Source organism: Myripristis murdjan, chromosome 17 (genome assembly GCF_902150065.1).
Source record: "Myripristis murdjan chromosome 17, fMyrMur1.1, whole genome shotgun sequence".
Classification (NCBI taxonomy): domain Eukaryota; kingdom Metazoa; phylum Chordata; class Actinopteri; order Holocentriformes; family Holocentridae; genus Myripristis; species Myripristis murdjan.
In genome coordinates, this window is record NC_043996.1 from 618968 (window position 1) to 643879 (window position 24912).

Here is a 24912-nt window from a genome sequence, read left to right on the forward strand (position 1 = left end):
CGGAAACACGATTCGGCGCGGAGCATCATGGTAAATGTAGTTGTCCCGCTCTGCTGACGTATCCACCATCTGCTGTCAGAAGGAAAATGAAGTTAACGGGAGTTTGGTTCTTGTGTTAGCTAACTCAGGTACTTCCACACAGGTTCAGAGTGAATGTGGACAGGTTTCTGGAGTTAAACGTGTATTGTGCTGTTCTTTTGAATGAAATAACTGTGACAAGCTGACGTAAATTACATCGAACTTGTCAACCAACACCTGCTAGCTAACTGTATGGAGTAACAGACTGGGACAGACAGACACAGGCTGTGGTTTTTGTTCTCCACAACTTCAAGTGGATGTAAGCAAACATTGCTCAGACCATGTGTCCGTGTGTATTTGCAGCAGAGATGTTGTCAGTTTTCCCGGCATTGCAATGTGTATCGGAGGTTACACCAATGAGGGTAATCATATGCTCAGATTCGGTTGCAGCTATGAAAAGCTTCGAACATTTTCGTCCTGATGTGGAGAGGCTTTACTTTGGGTCATAATACAAATTCTTCTTCAGATCAGTAGAATGATGACAGACTTAGAATCTACTTTCCATCACCTTTCCAGCAGTGAAGTAATCACCTGCCTATTTTCATATCTACACGAAATTGGAATGATTCATAGAATTGAGAGCAAGGCTACACATTAAGAGTTGGTGGTGGTGCTCTATCAAAAGGTAGCCCTGCACCAATACAAGAAAAAAGACGACAGTCAGACACAAGTGAACAAGTGGCTCCGATGTTAACTGCCAGTCTCTTAAGTGTTGTTTCTTTTTAACTAAATGTACAGTTTTCGCAGAGTCTGTGTTTTATCTGCCTTTTTCTATTTTCAAAATATGACAGTAACAAATAATAAATGTTATTTGCACGATCCTCCACCACCTCTCTGTCCAGTCAGTATGGGTCGTGGTTATATAGTGGAAGATTCCGTGGAGGGCTACCTGTCCAAAATGTGTGAAGCAGGAGCAGGTCCAGTCACAGGTGTGCTCATCGGCCAGGTAAGGCTTTCTTTGCAACACACACACCATATGCTAAAAGCATACTCCATGCTCATTTGAACCACATCAGTATGAAAATGTAGTATACTCAAGAATGTGGGTGTACATACTCAACTGGCTCAGTATTTTGAGTGTGAATACTTTTGTCTACATAATGTACCTTAAAGGACCATACCAGTGAGTTTGAGTGTTTGACCAGTTTATTACAATTAACCCACATTTTACACTGTAACTGTTATAATTGGCTGTATAGTTCAATGTTTCTTGCATTATCCAATGTATTACATTGTTCAGGACAGCTTGGCTGCTAAGCAGAGGACAGACACAGCAGGAGCCAGATGTACTTTCTCTATCTTGTTATTTAGGTCTGTTGCATTAGATACACGCCCAGTCAACATTCACACACATAGCATAGCACATTCCAGAAACAAGGCATGGACAGTGGTTGGCCTGTCCATGTCCGGGTAACTGGCCAATTATTCTCGGTTGCGTTTAAGTCCAACCTATGTACGGGGCAGGCCCAAGCCCAAGAACATAAATGTGTATCATTTCCTGATATCGGGGCTCATTCTGACTGAGATCCTGCAAGAGCTCTGTCACACTGAGACCAGCGCTGCCTTGCTTTATATGTGACCATAATAAATATTGCATCAGAAAATTGAAGACTGACTCCGGTCTGTTCTTGGGCTTTCAACAAAAGAATTGGGAGCTAACATAACAAGACATTTTGCAAATCATGCAGGGATACTAAAAATTTCACAACATATAATCAAAGTCACTCAATTTTTAAACTGGAATGTTTGGTTGAAACATCCATCTTGTAATGTTCTGCTTGTGTGGTTAACAAAGGCATCACTGTCAGTGTTGTGCAAGTTACTGTAAATAAATAATTAGTAGCCTGAACTAGTTAAGTTAACCAATTACTGCATATAAAAGTGATTAGTTTCAAGGGAAAATAACTTCTGAGTTTAACTTTTGAGTTTGAATTGTCAACTCGTTACACATATGTTCCTAATATGATAAATGTTGCACAGAATGTTGTAAAGTCCCATTAATTGATTACCCTCCCAACACACACACACACACACACACCCCAATCCTCACACATACATCTGTTTCAGAGCTCTGGTCAGAGGGATTTTGTCGTTACGGCAACTAGGACCCCCCAGAGGGAGGAGTCTGCTGGAGCAGCTGGCAGCTCATTGGACAAGGAGTGGGTTACTGAGCATGCCCGCCAGGTAGGCAAATAGGAAGATGTTTGTAATAGCAAAGTCATTATTACCAGCACCACCAGACCAACTTAGAAATGTGGTACTCAGGCTGCATTGTGTCTGTGCAGTTTGCCAAGCAGCAAAGGCAAAAAACTGAGAAAAACTCTGTAATGCAGTCCAGGTGATTTATTTACAAAGGTGAAAAACACAGACAAATCCAGTGTAGCAGTATATACAGTGCAGGGCTGGTGGGGAAAAAATAACACTGAAAAAAAAAAAAAAAAAAATCAATACTTGCAAAATAAGAGAAAATTACCCCAAGAAACTACAGCTTTGTATTACACTGAAGGCTCTGCCCTTTTAACACAGGACCCTTAGCAGATACATCTGAGTGGCCACCAGTTCGCCTGGTCACAACTGCTCCCAAAGGACGTCCAGCCTCCTCCTTTTATAAGCTGGGCCCTACCAGAAATACAAGATAATCAATTATCCCATAGAAGATAAGTCATTTCACTACAAATACATAAAAATATGTATTTGAAAGAGAAAGAATGAATGCAAGGCATTGAATGATGCAAGTTCAACATAGGGCTGTATAGTAATGGGAAGGATATGATATTTATTTAAAATAAAAAAAATGTTTCTGTTCACATAATTCATCTTAACTATCACAAATCCCTCTTGCATAAAACACCATGACAGGACAAACGACTTTCTGGACTTTGATTTCTGGTTGAGAAATGGGCCTGGTTTCGCTGTAAGGCCTGAAGGCACTTTAAAACTCGTTAAGCTCAGGTGTGCATTACGTGTGAAACACTGATGAGAAGCAAGGACCTCTGTCATGGCATTTGAAAGCTTCAGATGGGGCTCAGCATTTGAACACTTCTACATTGCTGTCTTTCAGGCAGATTAACCCTTTTTTTAACAGGTATTTTTTGGCATTGTGGCTTAATTTGATAGTGACAGTAGAGAGAGACAGGAAAAGCAGAGGAGAGAGGGCATGACATGCAGCAAATGGCCTGGGCTTGGACCCAGGACTCTGCAGTCAGGACTCAGCCCTAACAAGTGGTATGTGCTCTACCAGGAGAGCTAGCAGGGCACCCAACACATTAACCCTGAAACATGGGAGGCTCCCCGCTGGCTTACCAGGCAGAGTGCATGTCACATAAATTGTATTGAGGCCAAGTGTTAGCTGCAGCAACCCATGTTAAGTTCAGGCCCAGGACCACTGCTGCATGTCATCCTCTCTCTCCACAGTACGTATCTAATGAAGCAGAAACGCCCCCAAAAAGAACATGAAAAAACAAGGTGGCGCCCTGTTGGCTCACCTTGTAGAGTGCAGACTATTTGTCAAGGCTAAGTCCTGATCGCAGGGTTCGAGTCCAAGCCCGGCCCATTTGCTGCATGTCATCTCCTCCTCCCCCTGCCGTTTCTGTCTCTCTCTACTGTAACAATCACATAAAGCGGAAATGTCAAAAAATTATCTTTAAAAAAAGTGGAAAATTTGCCCCTCAAAGACGTAAAAATTGCAAGTATAAAACATGACTATTATGCATTTAAATATCAGATTTGTGATGCTGGATTGACATCAACTTTCTTGTGTTGAAATGCTTGTGAAAAGTGCCTGAACGCAGCAAAATCTCTTGATTTCTTTCGAAGACACTGGGAAGAAAGGGTGATGAGCAAATGAGCTGGTGTGTTGATGAGCTGCTTTGTATTTCTAGGTGTCCAGGATGTTGCCTGGAGGCCTGTCAGTACTAGGAGTCTTCATCATCAGTGATGCTGATCCCAAGGACATGCTCATCTCACTTCGACAGGTCACACACACACACACACACACACACACACACATATTAGTGACATTCACCTTTAAGATGGTGTCGTTGAAGGCCACATTTCTCAAATGGGGGTATGCCTACCCCTAGTGGTATGTGGAGGTACTACAGGGGATACATGAGAAAAATCTGAAAATAGAAAAAAATAAGAATAAATAATTAATATATTACAGGTTTTGGAAATATGTAATTTTAGATAATAATAAATAATAATAAAAGTGTTAAAATAAATCTGCTCAGGAGGCACTAACTTCTTCAGAGGGTCAGTTATTGTTCATTCATTGCATGCTAGTTTTGGTTTTCGGTTGCAGTTTTCTAAGCAAAATGTTGTAGTCAGGTAAAACGGGAATACTTGGATTCAGAAATCAGGGAAAGGAGGTACTGAAGTCAAAAAAAGTTTGAGAACCATTGATTTAAGGTATCCAGACTGACTGAGTCTCAGTGTGTGTACATCCTATAGTATTATATTCTTGTCAGGTGGATTAAAAGCACTGTTGTTTTGTCAGTTTTTTCACCTGTGCATGTGTGTGTGTGTTTGTATTATAAGACTGATGTGTGTGTGTGTGTGTGTGTGTAGCTGGTTTTTGCAGTGGAAAACCTGATCTCTAAGGATCGTCTGTGGGCTGCTGCGGATGATGACATTACAGACCGCATTGCACTGCATGTCAACTCCAAAACCAGAAAGTATCCTTCCACACTGCCATCTACTGGCTCAGATATGTGCCAGCAGATGGATGGATAGATGAGGGGCTGGGTAGAGGGATTGGGTGGATTGATTGGGTAAATGGATTAGTTAAGAAGGAAGAGTCTGAGCCTCTGAATGAATTAAAGACTCAGGAAACTTTAAATATGTGAATACCTTCCTTTGGTCTTTCATTACGTTTGGGGTTGTAAGAAATTCACCTTAAATGTAACAAACAGAAAAAAAGAGTTGTTAAAGGGATAATTCACCTATTTTGAAAAAAATTGATTTATTTCACCTCCCCCCTAGCTGTTATGTAGGACAGTAGTGGTGCTGTCTTCCTCTCACTCTCACTATAGCAGGATTCCTATACTGTCTGAAAAAGTATGAAATATAATTTAGATGAATTCCAGGTCTGGATAAGTATGGAAAAAGAGGACAGAATATGGAAAAATACTTGCATTTCCAGACTATTGCTTGTATTTCCAGTTTTCTTAAAAGTGCAATACACAAATTGCAATAATAAATGAATCACACAAGCAGCAAATTTTGATTTTGTTGACCTTTGGAGCAGATAGCTGAATATGTTTTCCACTCTAGAGGGAGGGGCAGAGCGTCCATGTTATGGCATGTCCTGTCCCATCCTGTCCAAGAACACAAGACGGGAAAATACAAGTTTTGTGAGAAATGGCTTCCCCAGTGGTTGGAGAAGGATTCTGAAACATAGAAAATAGCACAGTGCAAACAGTGTATGAAATCACTGGACATCTCTAACATGGGTGAGGCAGACCTCACTAGTGATATGGAAGGGAAGAAGCATGGTGATTTTGTGAAAGCAGTATCAGCACCTGGTGTCTCATCATTTTTTGTTCAACCCACCAACACAAGGCCGACAAACGACAAAGGCTACAGCACGTGTAACAGTTGGAATATTTCCATGCATGATAAACATGTAGCTATTAGCAGTCTGAGATGTGAAACAGTCTAAAACAAAATCCACTGAGAAGTGTGAAAATATAGGTCTGGAAATGTCTGGAATTTTGAAATGGAAATCATATAGGAACTACACGATTTAAAGCTTGTTGGATCATGGTTCATGATGTTCTTTTTTCTGTGGTGTACAAAATTAAGTAGTGTTTCTTCTCAACCTCTCAACATTTAAATGGCCAGTGAATTAGAGAATGAATGAATGAGCTCTAGAATAATAGCTTGCAATTTTATTTTTGTGGATGTTCTTTGATCAGTCATATCAGAGCTGTCTGCAGAAGCCTTGACGTCAGAGACCCTAAGGTTAGTTTCCAGCAGCATATCATTTCTTTCCCCAGTGTCATGGCTTCTGTCTTTAGCCTTTAGGATTCATCCAGTGGACAGTCTCCCTCTGGGTTATGGTGTTACTGCCTCAATGGAAAATGGAATGCATTGGGGTTTTTTGTCTACACACAATATACAACAATATCAAAATGTTTATTTTAATTGTTATTAATATATACGTTTTTTTTTTTTTGTTTGTTTGTTTTTTTGCAAAGTTATTGATAATGCAAAGCTGAAGTGTTTGAAGTTTACAGTGACACTTCAGATTGAGTTAATGTGCGTCCAAATTCTTGTGAATGTTCTTGAAGGACCATACCGGTGATTCTCAAAGTGTGGCCTGTGTACTACAATTTACACACATTTTACCAATTTTGCAAATTATGTGGGGGTACTGAAGATTTCACAACATATGATTAAAATCCAGGTTTTCGGTTGAAATAGTCCCTTAATAATATTCTGTGTCATGGAATTGATTATCTGCTGTGTAAAGCAAACATTTCCTCAGGGACTGTTCTCCAGAAAAGAAACGGTTAAACACCCAATTTCAAGTCATCAAAACACAACAGTGCTGCTGCTTTTAGGAAAACTCATGTGGACGACTTTATTACAGTGATGGAATACTGGTGTGAAGAAAGGCTGAAGTCTCTGAAAGATCATTTTCATATCGCAGTGGAATGAATGGAAATCAATGACTGGATAAAAGGGAGGAAAAATGATATTGGAGTTCTAAAATACAGCTGCTTGATTTTGGAAAAGATTAGCAGAAACATGAAGTTAATACATTTTGTTGATATTAAAGACTACATAAACATTATGCATTACATTACACATCGCACAAAATCACTGGTACGGTCCTTTAAGATTTACAGCTTTGAGTCTAGTTGTGGCCAGTGTGACTGATGGGACGTTATTTGAACAGATTGGGGACTAAAGTTGCATTTAATTTCTTGACAAATGTAATTCTGACTGGGGTTTTTCATATGCTTTGGTCATTTTATGATGTCATTTTTTTCTGCTAATTTCCCAGTCAGTTTCAATTCGAGTGTGAGGTTTTGGCACAACAGGATTAAATTTAATTTAGGTTTTGAGTAAAAATTAAACTGAGGTTTAAAGAGAGGTATACATTGGACCCTTCTTCATTTTAAACCATTAACAAAGGTTGATGCAACAGAATTTAGTAGTAAACCATGATTTAATCTAGTTAGAGCTGCGCAGCCTGAATGAGGTTTGACTCATACTTGTCCTTGAGACTTGATTTGGACTTGCACTGATTTGTGCAAATCATCCACACTAGTCCATACCAATGCAGAGAAAACTGAAAATGCATCTTTATTTCTCCTTTTTTCACTTACGCCCACACTAAAATGAAACAATATGCCAAGTGGATTCATTTGAAAATACGGGTTTTGTGTAGAGTTGTAGCAGCGAAAACAAGGAAAACAGGATTTGGTTTGATGACCTGTTCCTGAAGGAGAATTAAAACAGTCATCATGGCAAGTATTTTGTGTGCTGGCATTTCACAAGAGCACAGTGGGCTCCAGCATTAGGAAAGGGAAAATGTCTATCTACTACGACTTTCCATAGAGCTGCTCACTCATCAAACTTTGATTCAGCGTATACAAACAAGCAAAGGCTGCACTGCACAGGCCCTGATAGCTTGGGCATGTAATGCTGTCCTGAGTAACAAGCACTGCTGTGATTGGCTGTTACAGAGCACAGCCAAGCCTGCTGATTGGAGGTACCAATCGGGTGTGTGTTCCTGTTGGGCCACGGTGTCGTGTTGCCTGGAGGTGGACTTGCTGTTGGCGCTGCCAGAGAACAGAACCAGCATAGAGAGCATGGAGAAATGTCTCAAGGTTAGCACACACAGCCACACAGCCGATAAAGGAATAGTTCACCCGTTTTGAAAAAAGTGATCTTTTTTCTTTCTTTTTTCTTTTTTCTTTTTCTCCTTTCTTTTCTCTTCACTGTGTGTGTCAAAGATGTTGACTGACTGAAGAAATTTACAATGCACATCCAAATGTTCATAAATAAAGAAACTGTGGAATAAGTTCGGGTTTTATAAGAAAGATGAGAAACTTTGCAAAAGTTTTATCTAAAGTGCATGTGCACTTGTGAAATATACAGGTAGCCTCTCTAATATAAGCCCACATTAAGAGACGTCATTGTGCAGGAATGGGATATGTTTAAGTTATTTTTAGAGCCCCTAACAACACTATGTTTTGGCAACTTTGCATCTCCTCCTGTTTCACATCATTTCCATTTCTATTTAACTTCCAGTTGGACATCAGAAAACAGTGTGATGATATGTAGCAGCCTCTGAACAGCCTGAAATGGCATAAAAGATGCCGATCATTAAAAAAAAAAAAAGTCAACAGTGAAACTATTTTCTAGGTTCATGAAACATGTATGATAAAGGGGAATGGAGGAAAAGAAGAAGCTAGCCATAATATTACTTGCCAGCTATCTTTTAGTCATTTTTTAGAAGGCTGTCATTTTTGTCCACCAACATTTGTACTTAAATGAAGAAAAAAATGATAGCAAACTACTTTAATCTAGTTTTACAGGAATTGCAGAAGTTACCAGAACTTTCCAGATGTTGATATCAAGAAAAATACAGTTGTAAATGGGAACTTGCGTTATTCTACTATCCATGTGCTCTTGGTAGTTGTATGTGCATTTTAGTTTTGGAAATGTTTAGTTTGGGAACACTTGTAAAGTGGTGTTAAACCTTCTTTGATTGGATTAATGTCATTTTCAAGAATGTTCACTGGAGGGAAGTCCGCCTCAATGGCAGGATCCAGACAGTATCCAGCACTCAGTAATGGGAGGGGACGGGAGTGGTAGTGCACATTTCATCCACTTTCCACTTTCCATTTTTCCAAAATGGGTGAACTTACCCTTTAAAGATATGTGTTTTCAGCAGTTTTCAGTGGTACTGTTCTCAGGTCAGGCTTTGTTTCAGGACGGACTGAAAGCATGGGCGCATCAGGTTGAGGATGGAGTTTGTCTCATTGATGGAAAGAAGCTGCCAGCGGACACAGAGCTCACAGCAGGCCAGGTGGTATAAATGGAATCACTTATGTAAAGTCAGGCAGTCAGAAAACTCATGAAACCTGGGTTTATCCAAGGCAGATAGGCCACTTACACAGTCACAGACATGTTCAAGGGCACTGCCAGAAGATTTGATGCATAGAAACTGAATTGGGTAGAATCAGCACTATTCAGAGAATTATAGCACGAGTATACAACGGTCACCTAATGAGATAAATACAAATAAGCAGAACAAGTAGAAAATGTATGAATAATACAGTTCCAACTGATTCTCTGGACTGGAGAATGAATCTAAGTCAAGTTGCTGTGTTTGATTTCTGTCTCTAGAAAAGGAATGTGAGACAGACCTTCACCGCTCAGCTGCTGCTAACTCCGGTAAGACACAAACACACTTTCTCATTGTAGTGTTTTATGAAGCAATACAAATGGTTGTAGCATCAACACATTCTGTTGAGTCTATCCAGCTTTAATTCCCGTCATGTTTTTTCATTTGAAATTTTTAAGATTTTGGTAGGGAGCTCAGGTGAAACTTGGGATTACCTCAGGTTCATGGGATGTGAAAAAACAAGAGAGGAAATTGTCTGCTTTGTCTCTGTTTGCTTGACTAGATCTGTACTCTGCAGTGCGTCTGTTTTAAATTAAAAAAAAAAAAATGCATCCTCTCAATAAATGTCCACAGATAATCAAAAAACTAAACATGAATGAAAGCAAATATAATTTGAGTTCACTTAACAGCATTCATCAGCAGATAAGGGGAAGCACTAACCGGGTTCATTAGCAGCCAGCAGGCTGCCTGCACGTGTCTGCTGACATGTCTCTGCCTCGTGAGAGCAGATATTGGCTGATGCCGATTATCTGGAAATGCTAAATATCATCCCGATTAATCGCTCTATCTCACCATCATGTAATCATGCTGCTCTGTTGGCTTTGGTTACTATTCACTCTATTGTGTGTCTTACTCTGCTGTCTCAGGCTGTTATTTTAATCATGGCTATTCTTTTCATACATATATATATATATATATATATATATATATATATATATATATATATATATATATATATATATATATATATACACTACTCACAAAAAGTTAGGGATATTCGGCTTTCGGGTGAAATTTCAGGATGAACCTAAAATGCATTCTAACCTTTACAGGTGACCTTAATGTGACCTTCTGTAAACTTTTGAATGCACATGTCCAACTGTTCAGTGTTTCAGTACTTTTTGCACAAGTTGCTGTTCTCTAACACGGAGTTTAACGGCAAAATTCACATCAGGTGTTTGATGCTCCAGCTCATCGAGGTCGTATCATTAGGGAACGGCTGCTGGAGACTGGGGTAAATATCCCTAACCTTTTGTGAGTAGTGTATATAAATATAAATAAATAAATATATATATATATATATATATATATATATATATATATATATATAAGGTATAATGTGTACTTAGGTCATGTCAAATACATAAAAGTGTGAAACTTGTTGAATCTGTTCCCACCACAATTGTTCATTGACCAGCCTAATAGCAGCTGGTAGGAAGGACTTCCTGCTGCGCTCAGACTTGCACCTTGGTGCCAGTGGTCTGTTGCTGAAAGTGCTGCTGTTGATCACCTCCAGAGCATGGAGTGGATGTGCAGGGTTGGTCATTACTGACTTCAATTTGGTGAGCATTCTCCTCTCCGCCACCTGCTGGACAGGATTGAGTACAGACCCGACACCAGAGCCTGCCTTCCTAATGAGCTTATTGATGCTGTTCTCATCAGCTGAGCGGACACCTGTCCCCAGCAGGCCACCGCAAAGAACAGAGCACTGGCTGCCATATAAATAAAGTTTATTTGTATTATTCTTAGTAGTAGTCGTGTTGTGAGTAACTGGATGTGTATACCACTTTGTATTGAGCCAGAGAACCAGTTTGAATGTTGTGTCATGAGCGGCAGTAGTTGATCTGCCTCTGTTTTGAGAAGGTTGGCATGCTTTGGAAATCAGATCCTATTCTAACGTTCCTTCTATTGTCCCAGTCAGCAGATGTTTCTAGCACTTCTCAGTGGAAGTTATAGCTGTGTTGTCTGCTGCTCCAAGTGTGAACACAGCTTTAAAGTTGATTGAAATGAAAAAGCACGTCTCAGATGGAACAGCATAAAGTTTCCTGTAGCACATGTCTTCCTGAGCTGTGTGTCCTTCCTGACAGGACGGGCAGAGGTTAGCAGATGGGGCTCAGCAGTGTGGAGGCAGCGTGTCCCTTAGAGGAGCCATCCACAGTAGAGCCTACCTACACAGCAATAAACCCAAAGTCAATTTGGCTGAGAAGGTAAGGCTGTAATACCCCACATACTGTCAAGCAAAGCCTAGAGAAGACTGCATCAGTTTAGCATAAACCCTTATTCTGGACAGCTGCTCAAGCGGGACGTGGTTTCTACGGTGGCTGTGAGGGTTCAGATGCTACTGGAAGAGCTACTGACAGAGGAGGAGGGCAAGGGCAACTCCAAAGAAAAACACTGGGCAGGTACAACACACAATGCCCACATCAGCCAAGACTTTAAAGGGATAGTTCACCCATCTTGGAAAATGAATGATATTTAATTCACCCTTAGTGACTTAATATCAATTTTTTAAAAATGGGTAAACTATCCCTTTAAGTCCAAACTGTCTCATTTTCACTTGAGCTAAACTTAGAAAGTTTTTTTTTTGCTTCCACACCTACCTGATATGTAAATGATTTCTGTCCTCTCTGGCTGTGTTTATGTCTCTCAGAGCAGTTGTCTCTGCCCCGCCGTGTCCTCTGCCCGGTTAAGGGGCATGGGCCAGTGTGTGTTTGTGACTACCAGTTCAGTGACGAGGGTCTGGCTGAGGTGACTGACAGGCTGAAGGAGATGCTGGACCTGGATGCAGCAGAGCAGGACTTGGACACCAGGCAGGAGCTGGCTGCTGAGCCTGCAGATAGCAGTGGCCCAACAGGTGTGCAAACCATGTGTGCTCATCTAAAACTATAGTAGTCAGGGGTGTAGTGGGCACAGGCGGTGGCTGGCACAAGTATTGAAATGCTTGTCAAATGCATCTGAATGCAGCCTTAAACATGAGAAATCAGATGTCAATCCAGCATCACTGATCTGACATTATAATTATTGTCATGATTCTAAATTTTCTTTACTTTTTTAAATAAATATTTTAAGTAAAATATGTTACAGAATGTTATTTATTTATTTTTTTTTTTTTTGATAATTTGCTAATCGCCTTTCGCTAACCGACCATGTTTTTGAGTACTTCTAAAGTATAATATTATTATGTTTTATGACATTAAAATGTTGTGTGTTTCCAGAGCCCAGTGTAGAGACGGTGCAGGAGCCCAAGAGGAACACCTACACTGGTAAATAAAAAAAAAAAAAAAAAAAAAAAAAAAATTGGGAAGTGAGCACATTTTTGCCATTCTGCACAAATACAAAGGCAAATTGTGTCTTTTTGGTTTAGGTTAGATATTGGGAACGACACACTCGATATCTTACACCAATCCCATCTCCAATTTCGGTAGTACAGGTAGCACACAAGGCGAGTTTTCAAGAGAAAAGGCGCTTGCCCACGTCCATGTTTTATCTGCCACAACCCTGAAGAGCAACACGCCTCAACACCGGTTCCAAGTTAATGTGAAACTGTTGGCAACCCCTGATGCCCGGTACTGGGTGGCGGGCACTGTCAGACTTGGTTGAGCCTGATGGAATCACTTCACTCCCTGAGTCTTTACTTGATGCACCTTGCGTCTTGGCACGGCCCTAGTCCTGTTTGACAATCTACACATATTGTCGGTGGTTACTATGGCGTTGTTACAGAAATAGGGCCCTTGGTGGGCGTTCTGTTTAGATCCCACCACCCCGTGGGCCTTTCCCGGTCCCCCAATACTATCACAACAGTCAGTGACAGTTGGTTGTTATTAGGAAGAAATAAGGAGACAGATAAGAGAGAGTTGCTTTCCTTCTTGGTAACCACGCAATGTTCTGTTCGGGTCATTTTATGTTGGGACTTGTTATTGTAGGTTTATTCTGCTGTGGGCTAATTGGTGTTTTAGTATCTCTTTTTGGCGAGGCCTTGTAGGGGTTTGGGTTTTCGGATGAGGGTTGGGTGTTAGAGTGAGTGTTAGGTTAAGGGTAAGGGTTAAGGTTAGGGTGTGGGTGGTGGTGTGGATTAAGCCTAGGAGTTAGTGTTGGCTTGGGGTTTTTTTAAGGTAAGGTGTTTAGGTCAGCGTTATCTATTCCTTCTCCGATTTCCGAGGTACGGGCGATTTGTAATGGTTATCTTTTGCGAGGACAAGCAGTTACATACATCTGTTTAGTACCATGTGGCAACTGCTGATGCCCGGGCCTGGGAGGCAGGAGCTGTCAGTGTTGGTTTAGTTTTGTGGGATCTCATAATCATCCTAGCCTTTGTGTGTTGCAACAGATTGAGGTCCTTTCTCTCATCTGATTGGCTATACCTGTTGTTGGTAGTTAGTATTTTAATTGGTTTCAGCCCATTTAGACGTTATGAAGACGGCCTGATGGCTACAGTTCTACTCTAAACTGGTTAAGGTTAGGATTAAGGATGGTTTTGGCATAGTTTAAGAGTAATCCAGGATCTAATTTTGGCTTTGGAATTATTGCCAGATATAACTGTACACTTATTTTGAGCTATTTAGGATTAGGTTCTGGATTGATTTAGGTTTAAATTAAATTAATGACTTGTGACCTAAATAGACAGATTAACAGGAAAATGCAGGTGGTTTTTAATTTTCAAAGATCATGCAAGATAATTTTTTGTGGTTACTGGCTTCTCTGGTTACACTTTCTGTTCTTTGATTTTTGTTCCTATTTCATATTTTAAGCTTTTGAGCAAGGACCTTTCTATCTGTAGCGTCACCACAAAATCAGTGTTTCGGCTGTTTACACACTTAGACACTCATCCATGGAGGCCAGCTAGGGTGATCAAATCCCAGCTAATGTTCCATGCCCAACTAATTTTATTATTTGTTGCCATTAACTTGCTATTTTTTGACATATTTTGCAGGTGGTGGGGGTCTGACTCTAACTCTAAGATGTGTCCTAAATAACCATTACTGAATTGCTTCTGGAGTTGCCATTGCTTAGCCTAGGTTTTACATTATTTAGCAAAATTTTAGAATTTTTAAGATAGTCTCCCAATTAAGTTGTTAAGCTTTAGATTTAGGATTTGGGTTTTGGGGTTACTGGTTATGGCTATGGTCCCATTGCAACCTCGCTAGTCACCTAAACTGGATTAGAGGTTGTTAATTTGAAGGGGAGTGGTCGTTTGAAAGTGTATAATTGGTGAAGGGAGTTTCATATTAGTTTACTTAGAGGTAGAGTCAGGGTTAAGGTTAGGGTTTGGGTTAGGCATTTGTTGGTTATGGTTCAGATCAGGGAAAGGCTGTAGAAGCAGGGAAGGAATGGAAGTCAGTATACTCGAATGGCTTGTGTGTGTGAGTGTGTGAGAGTGAGAGTGAGAGAGAGTGAGAGAGAGAGAGAGAGAGAGAGAGAGAGGGGGGGGGGGTGAGGGAGAGAGGGGGAGGAAGAGAGAGAGAGAGAGAGAGTGCTCCTGATTTACATCTCTGTATCTCTGTTGTTTGTTTAGGTGTTGCCATGGCTACTGCTGCTGCGCTGCTGGCCACTGCTGCCTCACTGCTCTATCTCCAAGACGACTAACACACACACACACACACACACACAGGTAATGTTTGTTGTTTAATAAACTGAAACATGTAACAGTTACATGTGTGTGTGGCTGATTTAGGGAGTATTTCTGTTGCTGGAGTTATGTACTTTTTTGTGACAAGCCACACTCACCACACTTCCTTTGGACCAATCAGTGTGAAAGGTTAATCAGCTCTTCCATGCCCCATGACCAAGCTTTCCACAAAATCTTGTGACATGAATCATTAATGATTCACGGTATATGAATCTGTTTGGTAGTTCTGCACTTTTTCTCGATGAGCCACACCCACTGTCATGCCCATTTTGGCTTGTTGTCCTGAAAAGTTCTTCCGCTCCTCTCCTCTCCTCTGCTTATGACCAACTTTTCCATAACTTTTATATGCCTTTTTATGATTGGCAACACCCACCACCACAGCCCTTTTTGACCAATCAGCATCAAAGGTCCATCAGCTCTTTCCCTGGACTTCCCTTTCCACATAATTCGAATCCCTTCCAAACTTTTAGAGACAACTTGCTAACAGACAAACAAATGGAATGGAGTGAAAGCATGAGCCCATTCAGAGTACCTAACCTTCACTTTGACTGATTTCTTAGTTTTTCAGTATCAGTATTTGCAGTAGGCTTTTTATTCATCATTGAAAATATCTCTAATATATTATTTACATATGATACAAGGGTGCAATGACATGATGGAAATACATATAATATGAAAACAATAATCTCAAAGTAAGCCCTGATGAGGCAATAAGTCTATTACATGACTATTAATCAAAGGTTTTATTTGATAAACAACTGATTAAAAATTATTTTATTACAAGCTCAAGTAATTTACAGGCTTATGTCAGAAAAAACTAGTGCAGCCAGGTTAAGTAGGTTAGAAATTAACTTTTGAATATAACAATAAAAAAAAACAACAGATTGTCCATCTCATTCAGTAGGTCTTTGTAAGTTGGCAGTATACAATATGACAAGGTTAAAATGAGCCATCACAAAAGATCATCTGGACAAAAGGAATGCAAGCTTACATTTCTCCACTGTGAAAAGACGATGTCACAGCAGAATGAACAGGATACAGAATTTCAACCAATTGTAGTTCAGACAAAATATAGAAAATTTAGTTGAGGGTCAGAGGTTTAGGCAAGTAAATTTGGTCAGTTTCATTTTCAGCAAATGGACAGTTTTTATTTATTTTATTGACACCTAATGTAAGCAGGAAACACCTCACTGAGATATGACATATCTCACAGGAGTGTCCTGGCCAAGTTAGGCAGCACTGCATATCAACAGTTTAAAAAAAAAAAAAAAAAAAAAAGCACAAGACACACAACATGTAAATTTGGGAACAATGAAAACAATTTGTGGGACGGTGACTGAAATGAGAAAAAAGCTAATATTTTGATTTTGTTAATACAGGCTGCCTAAAAAGAATAAAACAAAGTGACAGCATACCCCAAACATTAGAGAGGTTCGGCAAACATAAAAGCTTCTTCCTAATTCAGCACGGACAGACACAACAGAAAACAGTTATAAAGTCTGTGATCACAAGCAACAGGCAGGGGCCCTTTTTTAACTGATGAAGCTCCACAAGTAAGATGGTAAGAGCACAGAACTAGTTTTATAACTCAGGGTGTACTAGTGAATCAGGCCATGTGTGGTCAGTGCAGGCCAGGCAACCAGGTCATGCACAACAGGATGAGTGTTAAACCTTAAGGCACCTTGGTTAAACACAGTCAAGAGCAGTGAAAAGAAGCATGCTTATAAAATACATGAAAGTAGCAGAGATGGGTTTACTTGTGATTAAAGTAAAAAAGAGGGGTTGTTCCTGAACTAAAAGCCAAGTTGTATCTTCAGTTTGCAAGATATAAAGCCTAAACTGAAGGAACTACTATTTGTGACCCAGGTATCAACATTCACTCATCAAACTGCTGTCTCTAGGCATGTATCCACCACTTCAAATTCCACAGCAGGACATCATGCTCGTTCCACTAAATGTAATTACACCAGACTGGTTTGAATGATAACCTGTGGTTGGTTGCGCTAAATACATTGTATTATTTTGCAGAAGAAAATACTTCAAACTAAACCATTTAAATGTATTTTATACTGAGTGCAAAAGCAAAAAATTCTATACGTGAAAACATGCCATAAAAAAGTATTAGAAAAAGTCTGTAAATGTCTTCATTTAGCATGCCATGAGGAGAAAATGAGGAAGTAGCAGACAGATTCCTGTTCTTTAAAAGATGATCTTGATGCGATCGCAGGGTGACACCATCTTCCGAGTTGAACTGGGAGAGAAGAGAGGCTTCCTCTTGTTTCTGCAGGTTACCACGGTGACTCGGATCAGCAGCATAACACAGGTCAACAGCAGCAGTATCACTGATGGGAAACAGGAAGCAGGAAACCATAGAAAAACAATGGATCAACCTCTATCCAATAACCACCTTCATAAGAATCACACAAGTTCAAGAGCAGCGTCTACACACAGATTTCTGTCCAAAGAGAATCATTTGTTTTGTCATAGTATTTCAAGGCCATCTCCTGGCTCCCTAACTCACAGTGATGAGCGCACTTGAGTAGAATTTTCAGAAAAACTGGCGCATGACATCTCACAAGTTCATCTTCCTTTCTTTTCCACCAAACAAATTCATTCATTTTAATAAATTTGTCTGTTTAATCACATGACATAATTGAGTTTCCAAATTTGTTCCCAAGCTTGACTGCAATTTTATTTTTCCTTATGCCAGACCTTATGCCAAAAAAAGAACCACCAAGTGAATAAATGATGAAAACTGCTTTGACCTATATAAGATTAAATTTACAGTCTTAACTGGTTTCCTTAGACACAACTGCATTACTAAAGGAATAATACAATAATAACATTACAGGTGGCAGCAGTGTGTGTGGCTTTTCAGCAGAGAAACACAAGGCCATGCAATCAGTTTGAAACTCTGCTGCTTTGTTGATTTTTTTTCCATCCAGATCAGATCAAAGTTACATTAATTAAAACAGTGGACAGTCTGACAATGATCCTAGGGATCCAAGTGTTCCACAAATAAATATTAAGGAAGCTTGAATTTTCAGTGTTCAGACACTGACTTCTTTTTCATTTGTCTGTGAGTCCTGCACCTGGAAAATCAGGCCCAGCACGTAGGGCCACGCCTCCCTCAATACAGGGCCCACAACTTTTTTTTTTTGTTTGCTCAATTAACCTTTGAAACGTGAACTGGTTCACTTGATTTCGATCAGTAAAATCGTAAAGCTATACTAAAAAATTACCATAGAACTGTGTTACAATTATTATAATTATTATAATCTGCAGAAAATTATCACAAAAAAATTGTAAATGCCCCCCCAACTGGAAAAAAAAGAAATACAGTGAATGCTGTTAAGATGGTGAAATAAAATAATAAATCTATTTTTTGCCCCAGGCGCTCATATGTCAAACAACGGCACTGTTACTGGCCTACAGAGAAACAATGTTATGGATTTTTTAACTGTGTTTTTGGCAGGGATGCACGATAATATCAGCATGACATCCGTATAGGCTGATATCGGCTTTAGAAATGAAATATTGGTATCCGCCTGAAATGAAGATTTCTGTTGATATGACATGCTGATAAATGAGAAAGGTCAAATCTGCCGTGCTTATGGCTGTTGTCAGCATTTTTTTAGGGAGACAATCATTCAAGCCTGTTTCAGCAGGATGAATCTTACAGTTTTGTTTGAAAGAAAATGTAATATCAAAGGCTTAGGTTATGTTTTACATAACCTAAGATGGAATAGTTTTCTCTTCTTTTGTATTTTATGTCTGCATCTGCCAGTGGGCCTTCACAATAAGAGCAGGCATAATAAAATGTTAATTCCACTGCATGAGAGACTTATTGTTTTCTGCAATTAGGTGTAAAAAAAAAAAATATGTGCATATATCAGTATCAGCATCATCTAAAAAAGTTTGCCAATATAAGCCAAAGCCAATATAATATTGGCTATTTTTGGCTCTGTTCACTACTGCTGAAGAGGGCATCACTGACTTTGTTTGCTTGTTAGACTCACCCATAAAAATAGCATTGGGACTAGGGTCAGCTCGGTCCAGGTGTTTGGTGATGTTTCCAACCAGTGCCACAATCACCACAGGATAGACTGTGAGGATGCTGCGCACCCAGCGATCCAACACACAGTTCTCCAGGATAAACCTGCACACACACAAGCAGCAGCTCACTCTCACGGTTCTCTGTAGCAATCCTCCTGCAGGATGGCTAGGAATCCAAACGATCACTTTCAAATCCAGGGCTAGAAATCTACTAAAAGCACATGAGTCTGTGTGAATCCACTGGTGAATGGCTGCCAAAGTCAGACACGAAATGATACCATGTGAGGTTTGATCATTATGGATGTTTGATTCTTACATTGTTAGATTAAAGCAGCCAATTCAGCATTTAGGCAATTCAGGCAATTCAGCATTTATCTGTGGTCCAAAAATGGACCACAGATAGAGGAGACCATATTCCTGGCCAGACAGGTGTGCCATAGGTGTCAACCCAGTGAGCAAATTACAAACATTACAGTCATAAATCAAATGCAAGAAGACTCAGTAGTAGACAGTATGGCAGCAGACGCAGCAGGAGGCTTTGGCTGAGGCTGCAGACAGACACAGGTTGAGGATTAGCTACAGAGCAGCCGCAGCAGCCAGGACTAGGAGGATGGTGATGACAAGGAGGGGAACCTGGCAGGAGATGGCCACACTTGCACAGGGCATGCAACTCATGCATATGAGACACAAACACACCAAAGAAGGGGGAGGAAGGGAGACAACATTAATGGGACCAAGACAAAGAACCAGGTGCATAAATGTATCAGTGGAGCTAAGCTAGTGGCTGTGGACAGTGCAGGAGTGAGCAGAGCCAGCAGGGGGAGCGGGACCAGGTACAGCAGGGCATGGGGACAGAGCCAGGGTGCCGGCCCAAGATGGTAGCCACATCCATGCAGCAGACAACCACTCAGACACACAGGAGAATGGGTTAGTAACAGAAAACATCACAGTCAGAGCTGAAGGTAGAAATTAAAGAGAGGAAGAGAGAAACTGTGAGGGAACATTTAACCTGCCAGAAACTAAACTAAACTAAAACAGGAGAGACTGAGCCTCTCTCAAAGCTCAAATCAGAATTATATTATCCACAGCTTTAGAGAAAACAAATAAATCTTAAGTTTGGTTTTAAAAGTAACAATAGAGTTTGCCTCCCTTATTTCTTTAGGTAGTTCTTTAGGTAGAGAAAGGGAGAGCAGTAGGAAAAGGCTCGGTGGCCCGCTGACTTCTCTTTAACTTTTGGAACAACCAACAGACCAGCACCCGAGAGCACAGGGAGCGGGGCGGGTTGTTGGGTGTAATTAAGTCAGATAGGTAGGCCGGCACAAGTGGCAAGAATCCAAGAAGAGGATTTTAAAATCTGCCAAGGCATGAATTTCAAACTTCCTTGTTGTGGTCAGGATTCTGGCAGCAGCATTCTGGACCAGCTGAAGACTCCCAGTACTGGAGGCAGGCGGACCAGAGTACAGAACATGACAGTAATCAAGGTGAAACATGACAAACAGTTTCTGCATCAACCATACTTAGCATAGGCTGAATTTGAGCAATATTGCAGAGGTGATAAAAAGCAGTTTTAGTAGTGTTTTTGATGTGAGTGACAGGTGAGAGACTGGAGTCAAAAATCACACTGATTTTTTTTTAGCTGTATAGTTTGAGAGATGAAGCAGTCAAAGTTTAGGGTAAGATCACTGAAAAGATGCTTTTGCGTAGGGGGACCAGTGACCGGCATATCAGTCTTGCCAGTGTTAAGCATCAGGAAATTTGAGGACATCCAGGCTTTAATTTCACACAGACACGCCTCATAGTTAGCCAATGCAGAGCGGTCATTGTGCTTGATGGGGATGAAAATCTGAGTATCATCAGCATACCGGTGCAAGCTAATGTTATAGTTGCAGATGATATCACCCAGAGGGAGCATGCAGATGGAGAACAGGATAGAATAGGTTTCTTTTCAAACTAGTAAAAAAATAAATGAAAATGTGTTACGACAGACAGGTACAGCAATAAAACCTCAAAGAACCTGATGATCCAACAGAAACTTCTATTAGAATGCTGATACGGTCATATGTTTAATAAACACAGGCTTTCAGGTTGAAAATGGATTATTAAGAAGAGCATTATTCCTCAATTATTTCATTCAAGAGAAGGGCAATTAGACCTTTCCAAGAGAGGACATTTTACACTTCTTTGGAAACAAAAGGACACTTGGTATTTGAATTTATAGGGAATTGAATCTGACCCCTGGCATTAAAGGACCACAGCAGTGATTTTGCACATCTGCTTTTTTCTGCTTTTCGTATTGTAGAACTCTGATACGATTTTTCGTACCTTTTATCCAGCCACTGGTTTCCAATTACTCCACTGATATGAGAATGAACTTTCTGAGTCTTCAAACTTTCTTCACAGCATTATTCCATTACTGTCTGTAATAAAGTCCTCTGCATTACTTTTCCCTAAAAGCAGCAGCACTGTTGTGTTTTGATGACTTGAAACGGCAGTGAAACACACCAGAGAAAATAGTCTCCAGGGAAGCGTTTGCCTTACATAGCCAATTATCAGTTGTTTGGTTTATGAATGGTGAAAACTTTGTTAGCCCAAGAAGCAAAACATTATAAAGTGGCTGATACAACCAAAAATTCAGATTTAAAAATCAAGAGATTGTGATTATATGTTGGGAAATATTTAGTACCCCCACATGGTTTGCAAAATGGTTTATTACAGTGTAAAGTGTGGGTAAATTGTAGTCAAGATTCAAAATCACTGGCATGGTCCTCTAAGATTTCCTGGTAGTCCAAACCGGTGACTGAGGTGGTATTGTCTTTAAAACATCATACTGGGACATCCTCCTCGAAAAACCTCATCCAATCAGAGCTTACCATCCCACCAGCTCTGCAAACAGGATGCACAGAGAGGCTGTTGCTGCAGTGCTCTTGGCCACACCCCATAGGTTCAGGACCAGGGAGAAGTTGATCAGGGTAGCGATGGATGTCCAGGTTGCATAAAGAGCCAAACCATTCTGGACCTACATACATGAACAATGACAAAAAAAACACCTTTAAATCTCTGTAGGAGCTGGAGTGTAGCCTGAGATCCCGCCTAGCTGTCCTCATTGTGCATTCATGTTACAAGGGGAAGATGACAGAGCTAAGCTTCTTGCTGGGAAATGAAAATGTTTGGCTCAGCCATTAGACTGTAAACACTATTTTAGGGTGGAGTTTGGCAGTGGACAAACTTCTTTCTGACTTCGTGAATTCTAAAATCACCCACAAGAAAAATAGCTGTGGTTAAGTTTAGGAAACGATGTATGTCTAGCAAATAACAGAGTTGAAAATGAAAGATCTTCATCACATAAGTCTGAACACTGAACTCCATCCCCACACAAGGCTTAAGTCAAACTAGCTGTGATCTCTGATCAAAAACACCATAACTATTACAAAGAAAGGGTACAATGTGTTTTTCACATTTTATATGAAAGTGATTTATAAGTGCTTCTTTGTAAGGTTTGTTAATTGTTGTTTTAATGTTTTCCTGCCCAGGGACTACAGACGCAAATTAGCTAATTAGCTAATTCTGGCTCAACTATAAGGCAATGATACAGGAAAACTGAGAAATGGAGAAAATAAGATGTTGTTTTCAGTGGGTGAGATATGAGGCCAAGGAACAGTCAATGACATAATTCAAAGTTACCTTAACAAAAGAGTAGACAAAAGGATAGGGCAGATATATAGAAAACAAACAATAATCCAGAGACATACTCAATGCAGTGTACACAAGTTACAGGAGGAGAAGACGCCCAAATACAACTCCCCCACCCACCACCACAATTAAGTTAGCACATTTAACACCTCTTTTATTTTATTTATCCATGCATGTATGCCGGTGTATTAGTGTACACACATGAATATATGTGTTTATATTCATGTGTAGTCATGTGTGTTTACAAGTACATATGTTATTACCTATAGGTGAATATGTATAAATACACATTTTCTGTTTGTGTCACTAGGTGTAAAAAATATAAAGATCAATAATAATTGCAAGGACATGAGCATTGTACATGCTATATATATTTACTGAATCATGAACTTTCTTCAGTAAAAGTATGAGGAAAAACAATTTTGTTGCTCATAGCCCCTATCTGATAAACTCAACTAAACTAATCATGTGACCATGGCAGGAAATAAACCTGTTGGACTGCCAGATGGAGCAACTCAAATCTGTAGATAACTTCAACACTAAATAACTTAAGGCAGAAAACTTCTTGAGGCAGAAAACGTCTTTGCACTTCCCTGTGGGGGGTAGGAAATTTTGGGCATTTTGTACTTCTGGTGACACCCAAACAGTGATATAGCAGAGTGTATTTTAGCAGCTGTTAACGGCCGGTGGCAGCTGTGACTACATGATATGCACATTGTATGAAAGTTTCAACCCCAGAGGGCACTGCAGCAGACATTCTGCTGGTGTTGACAACATTTCCAAATTGCGGACTTTATGTAAGGATCATGTCAGGATCGTGTTTTTGAGCATTTTAGCTCATTTACTACAATTCCAGTGTACTTCACATTACTACTGACCATTTTCCACAGCATACTGTGCTTTTTATTAGATGTGAATGTGTTTTCCTCCTTTACAAGAAGCTGTTTGTTTACATTTATTTAGGGTACAAAACACAACTTGCAGGCAGTTGAAACTTGCAGTTTAATTTGTGTATTGACTGAAAACATCTGCAAGTCATACACATGTTGGTGAGAGGCTGCATCAACAGGACTCTGAAGCCAGAGGCCAAATAGCCTTGGATTCATTTGCTATTCTGTTGTAAAGTCAAAACCAGAAGACAGAAAACAAGCAAACATGGACATCCTGAGAGGGGTGATTCAGATTTGTCTGCTTCTGGTTTTTGAAAGTTATGATAATCTTGCTAAAATCAAGTGGGATACTTGTCTTTCCAACTTATCCAAAGGCATGTGAATGCATCATTATTCTGTCAAATTTTCCAAGCAGACACACCCACACAACTGCATGTTTGTGTCAGCTAGAAAATGGTTCCTGCCAAGGAGAGAAGCTTTCAAACTAAATGCAACTGTCCATGTCCTCCAGCTATAAATACTAGCTGTTTAAAAAAATCCCAAAAACATACAGCTTTGGAAAATGTTTGGTAGAATATGTGCACAGAATAGTAAATGGGCTAAAACAATGGAATGTTGAGCTGTTGAATAGTGACTGTCTACTATCCAGGTCCATTTGCTTTGCAACAGCCAGCCTGAAGAGCTAATTCTGGCAAAATCAGTGGATCACTACTACAACAAAAGTTCACACTTTGTGTTCTTTTTTTTTTTTTTTCTACTTCATTGACTATGTTTACATGCACACCATATTCCGGTATTATTCGGAATATTCACAATATTCCGGTTGCGCACGTGTCATGTCAACACGCACCGAACCCGATTAAGGTCATATTCCGGTTGGAGAGAATTCCGAATAAGACCCCTGGCATATGCCTGTTCCAACCGGAATATTGGGGCATGTAAACACCTTAGTCGGAAAATGCCCTGAATGCTCCTGATTCAGTCACGACTGCGCATGCTCAATTCGCAAGGAATTCTGGGGCGTCTTTGTTGCTATGGTTACTGCAAGCGGGGAAAACGACATGGCACACACTACAGCATGGAGAAGAGCAGCAAGAGCCAGGAGACTGCAGTCTGCCTTCAGCTAATGAAAGACTTAAATATCATGGAGTATACAGCAGTGGAAAAAAGTTTTCGGACACCCTTAAAATTTTACACAATCTCAAATATTATCATGAAATATTTGTGGAAAAATCTTTTTTGTGTTTCAAAAGGTGTGGCTGCATTAGACAGATACAAACAAATACAAATGATATTTTTTTGTTTATTGTTTACAAGAAAAACTAACAAAACTAAATTCTTGACAAATTCCTCTGACCACAGAATCTTCTTTCAGTTCCTGGCTGTCCAGTTCTTGTGTGCCTGGGCCGACGACGCCGGGCTAGCCT

At 40.1% G+C, this 24912-nt stretch overlaps 2 protein-coding genes across 6 annotated transcripts in view; one reads left to right on the top strand and one right to left on the bottom strand.

Annotated features, from left to right (window-relative positions):
* Positions 1–23913, top strand: odr4 (odr-4 GPCR localization factor homolog). 5 transcript variants are annotated; one of them, XM_030074600.1, is made up of 15 exons: positions 1–128; positions 921–1024; positions 2146–2262; positions 3960–4052; positions 4648–4754; positions 6006–6042; positions 7776–7919; positions 9029–9124; positions 9445–9492; positions 11311–11430; positions 11514–11625; positions 11874–12077; positions 12439–12486; positions 14736–14831; positions 23901–23913. In XM_030074600.1, the coding sequence occupies exons 2-14, from the start codon at positions 926–928 to the stop codon at positions 14804–14806; spliced, it is 1296 nt and encodes a 431-aa protein (XP_029930460.1). In that variant the 5' UTR covers positions 1–128; positions 921–925; the 3' UTR covers positions 14807–14831; positions 23901–23913. The 5 variants fall into 5 exon arrangements, with proteins under 5 accessions (XP_029930460.1, XP_029930461.1, XP_029930464.1 ...); XM_030074601.1 differs by lacking the exon at positions 23901–23913 and adding an exon at positions 19590–19601; XM_030074604.1 differs by lacking the exon at positions 23901–23913 and having other exon boundaries at positions 75–128; positions 14736–15310.
* Positions 15696–24912, bottom strand: part of LOC115375216 (uncharacterized) — a 15148-nt gene continuing 5931 nt past the window's right edge. The window contains exons 5-7 of the mRNA XM_030074605.1: positions 21776–21921; positions 18869–19008; positions 15696–17191 (exon numbers count right to left, since the gene is read on the bottom strand). Of these exons, the coding sequence (XP_029930465.1) occupies positions 17049–17191; positions 18869–19008; positions 21776–21921 (429 nt within the window). The 3' untranslated portion in view covers positions 15696–17048. The remainder of the gene's footprint in view (positions 17192–18868; positions 19009–21775; positions 21922–24912) is intronic.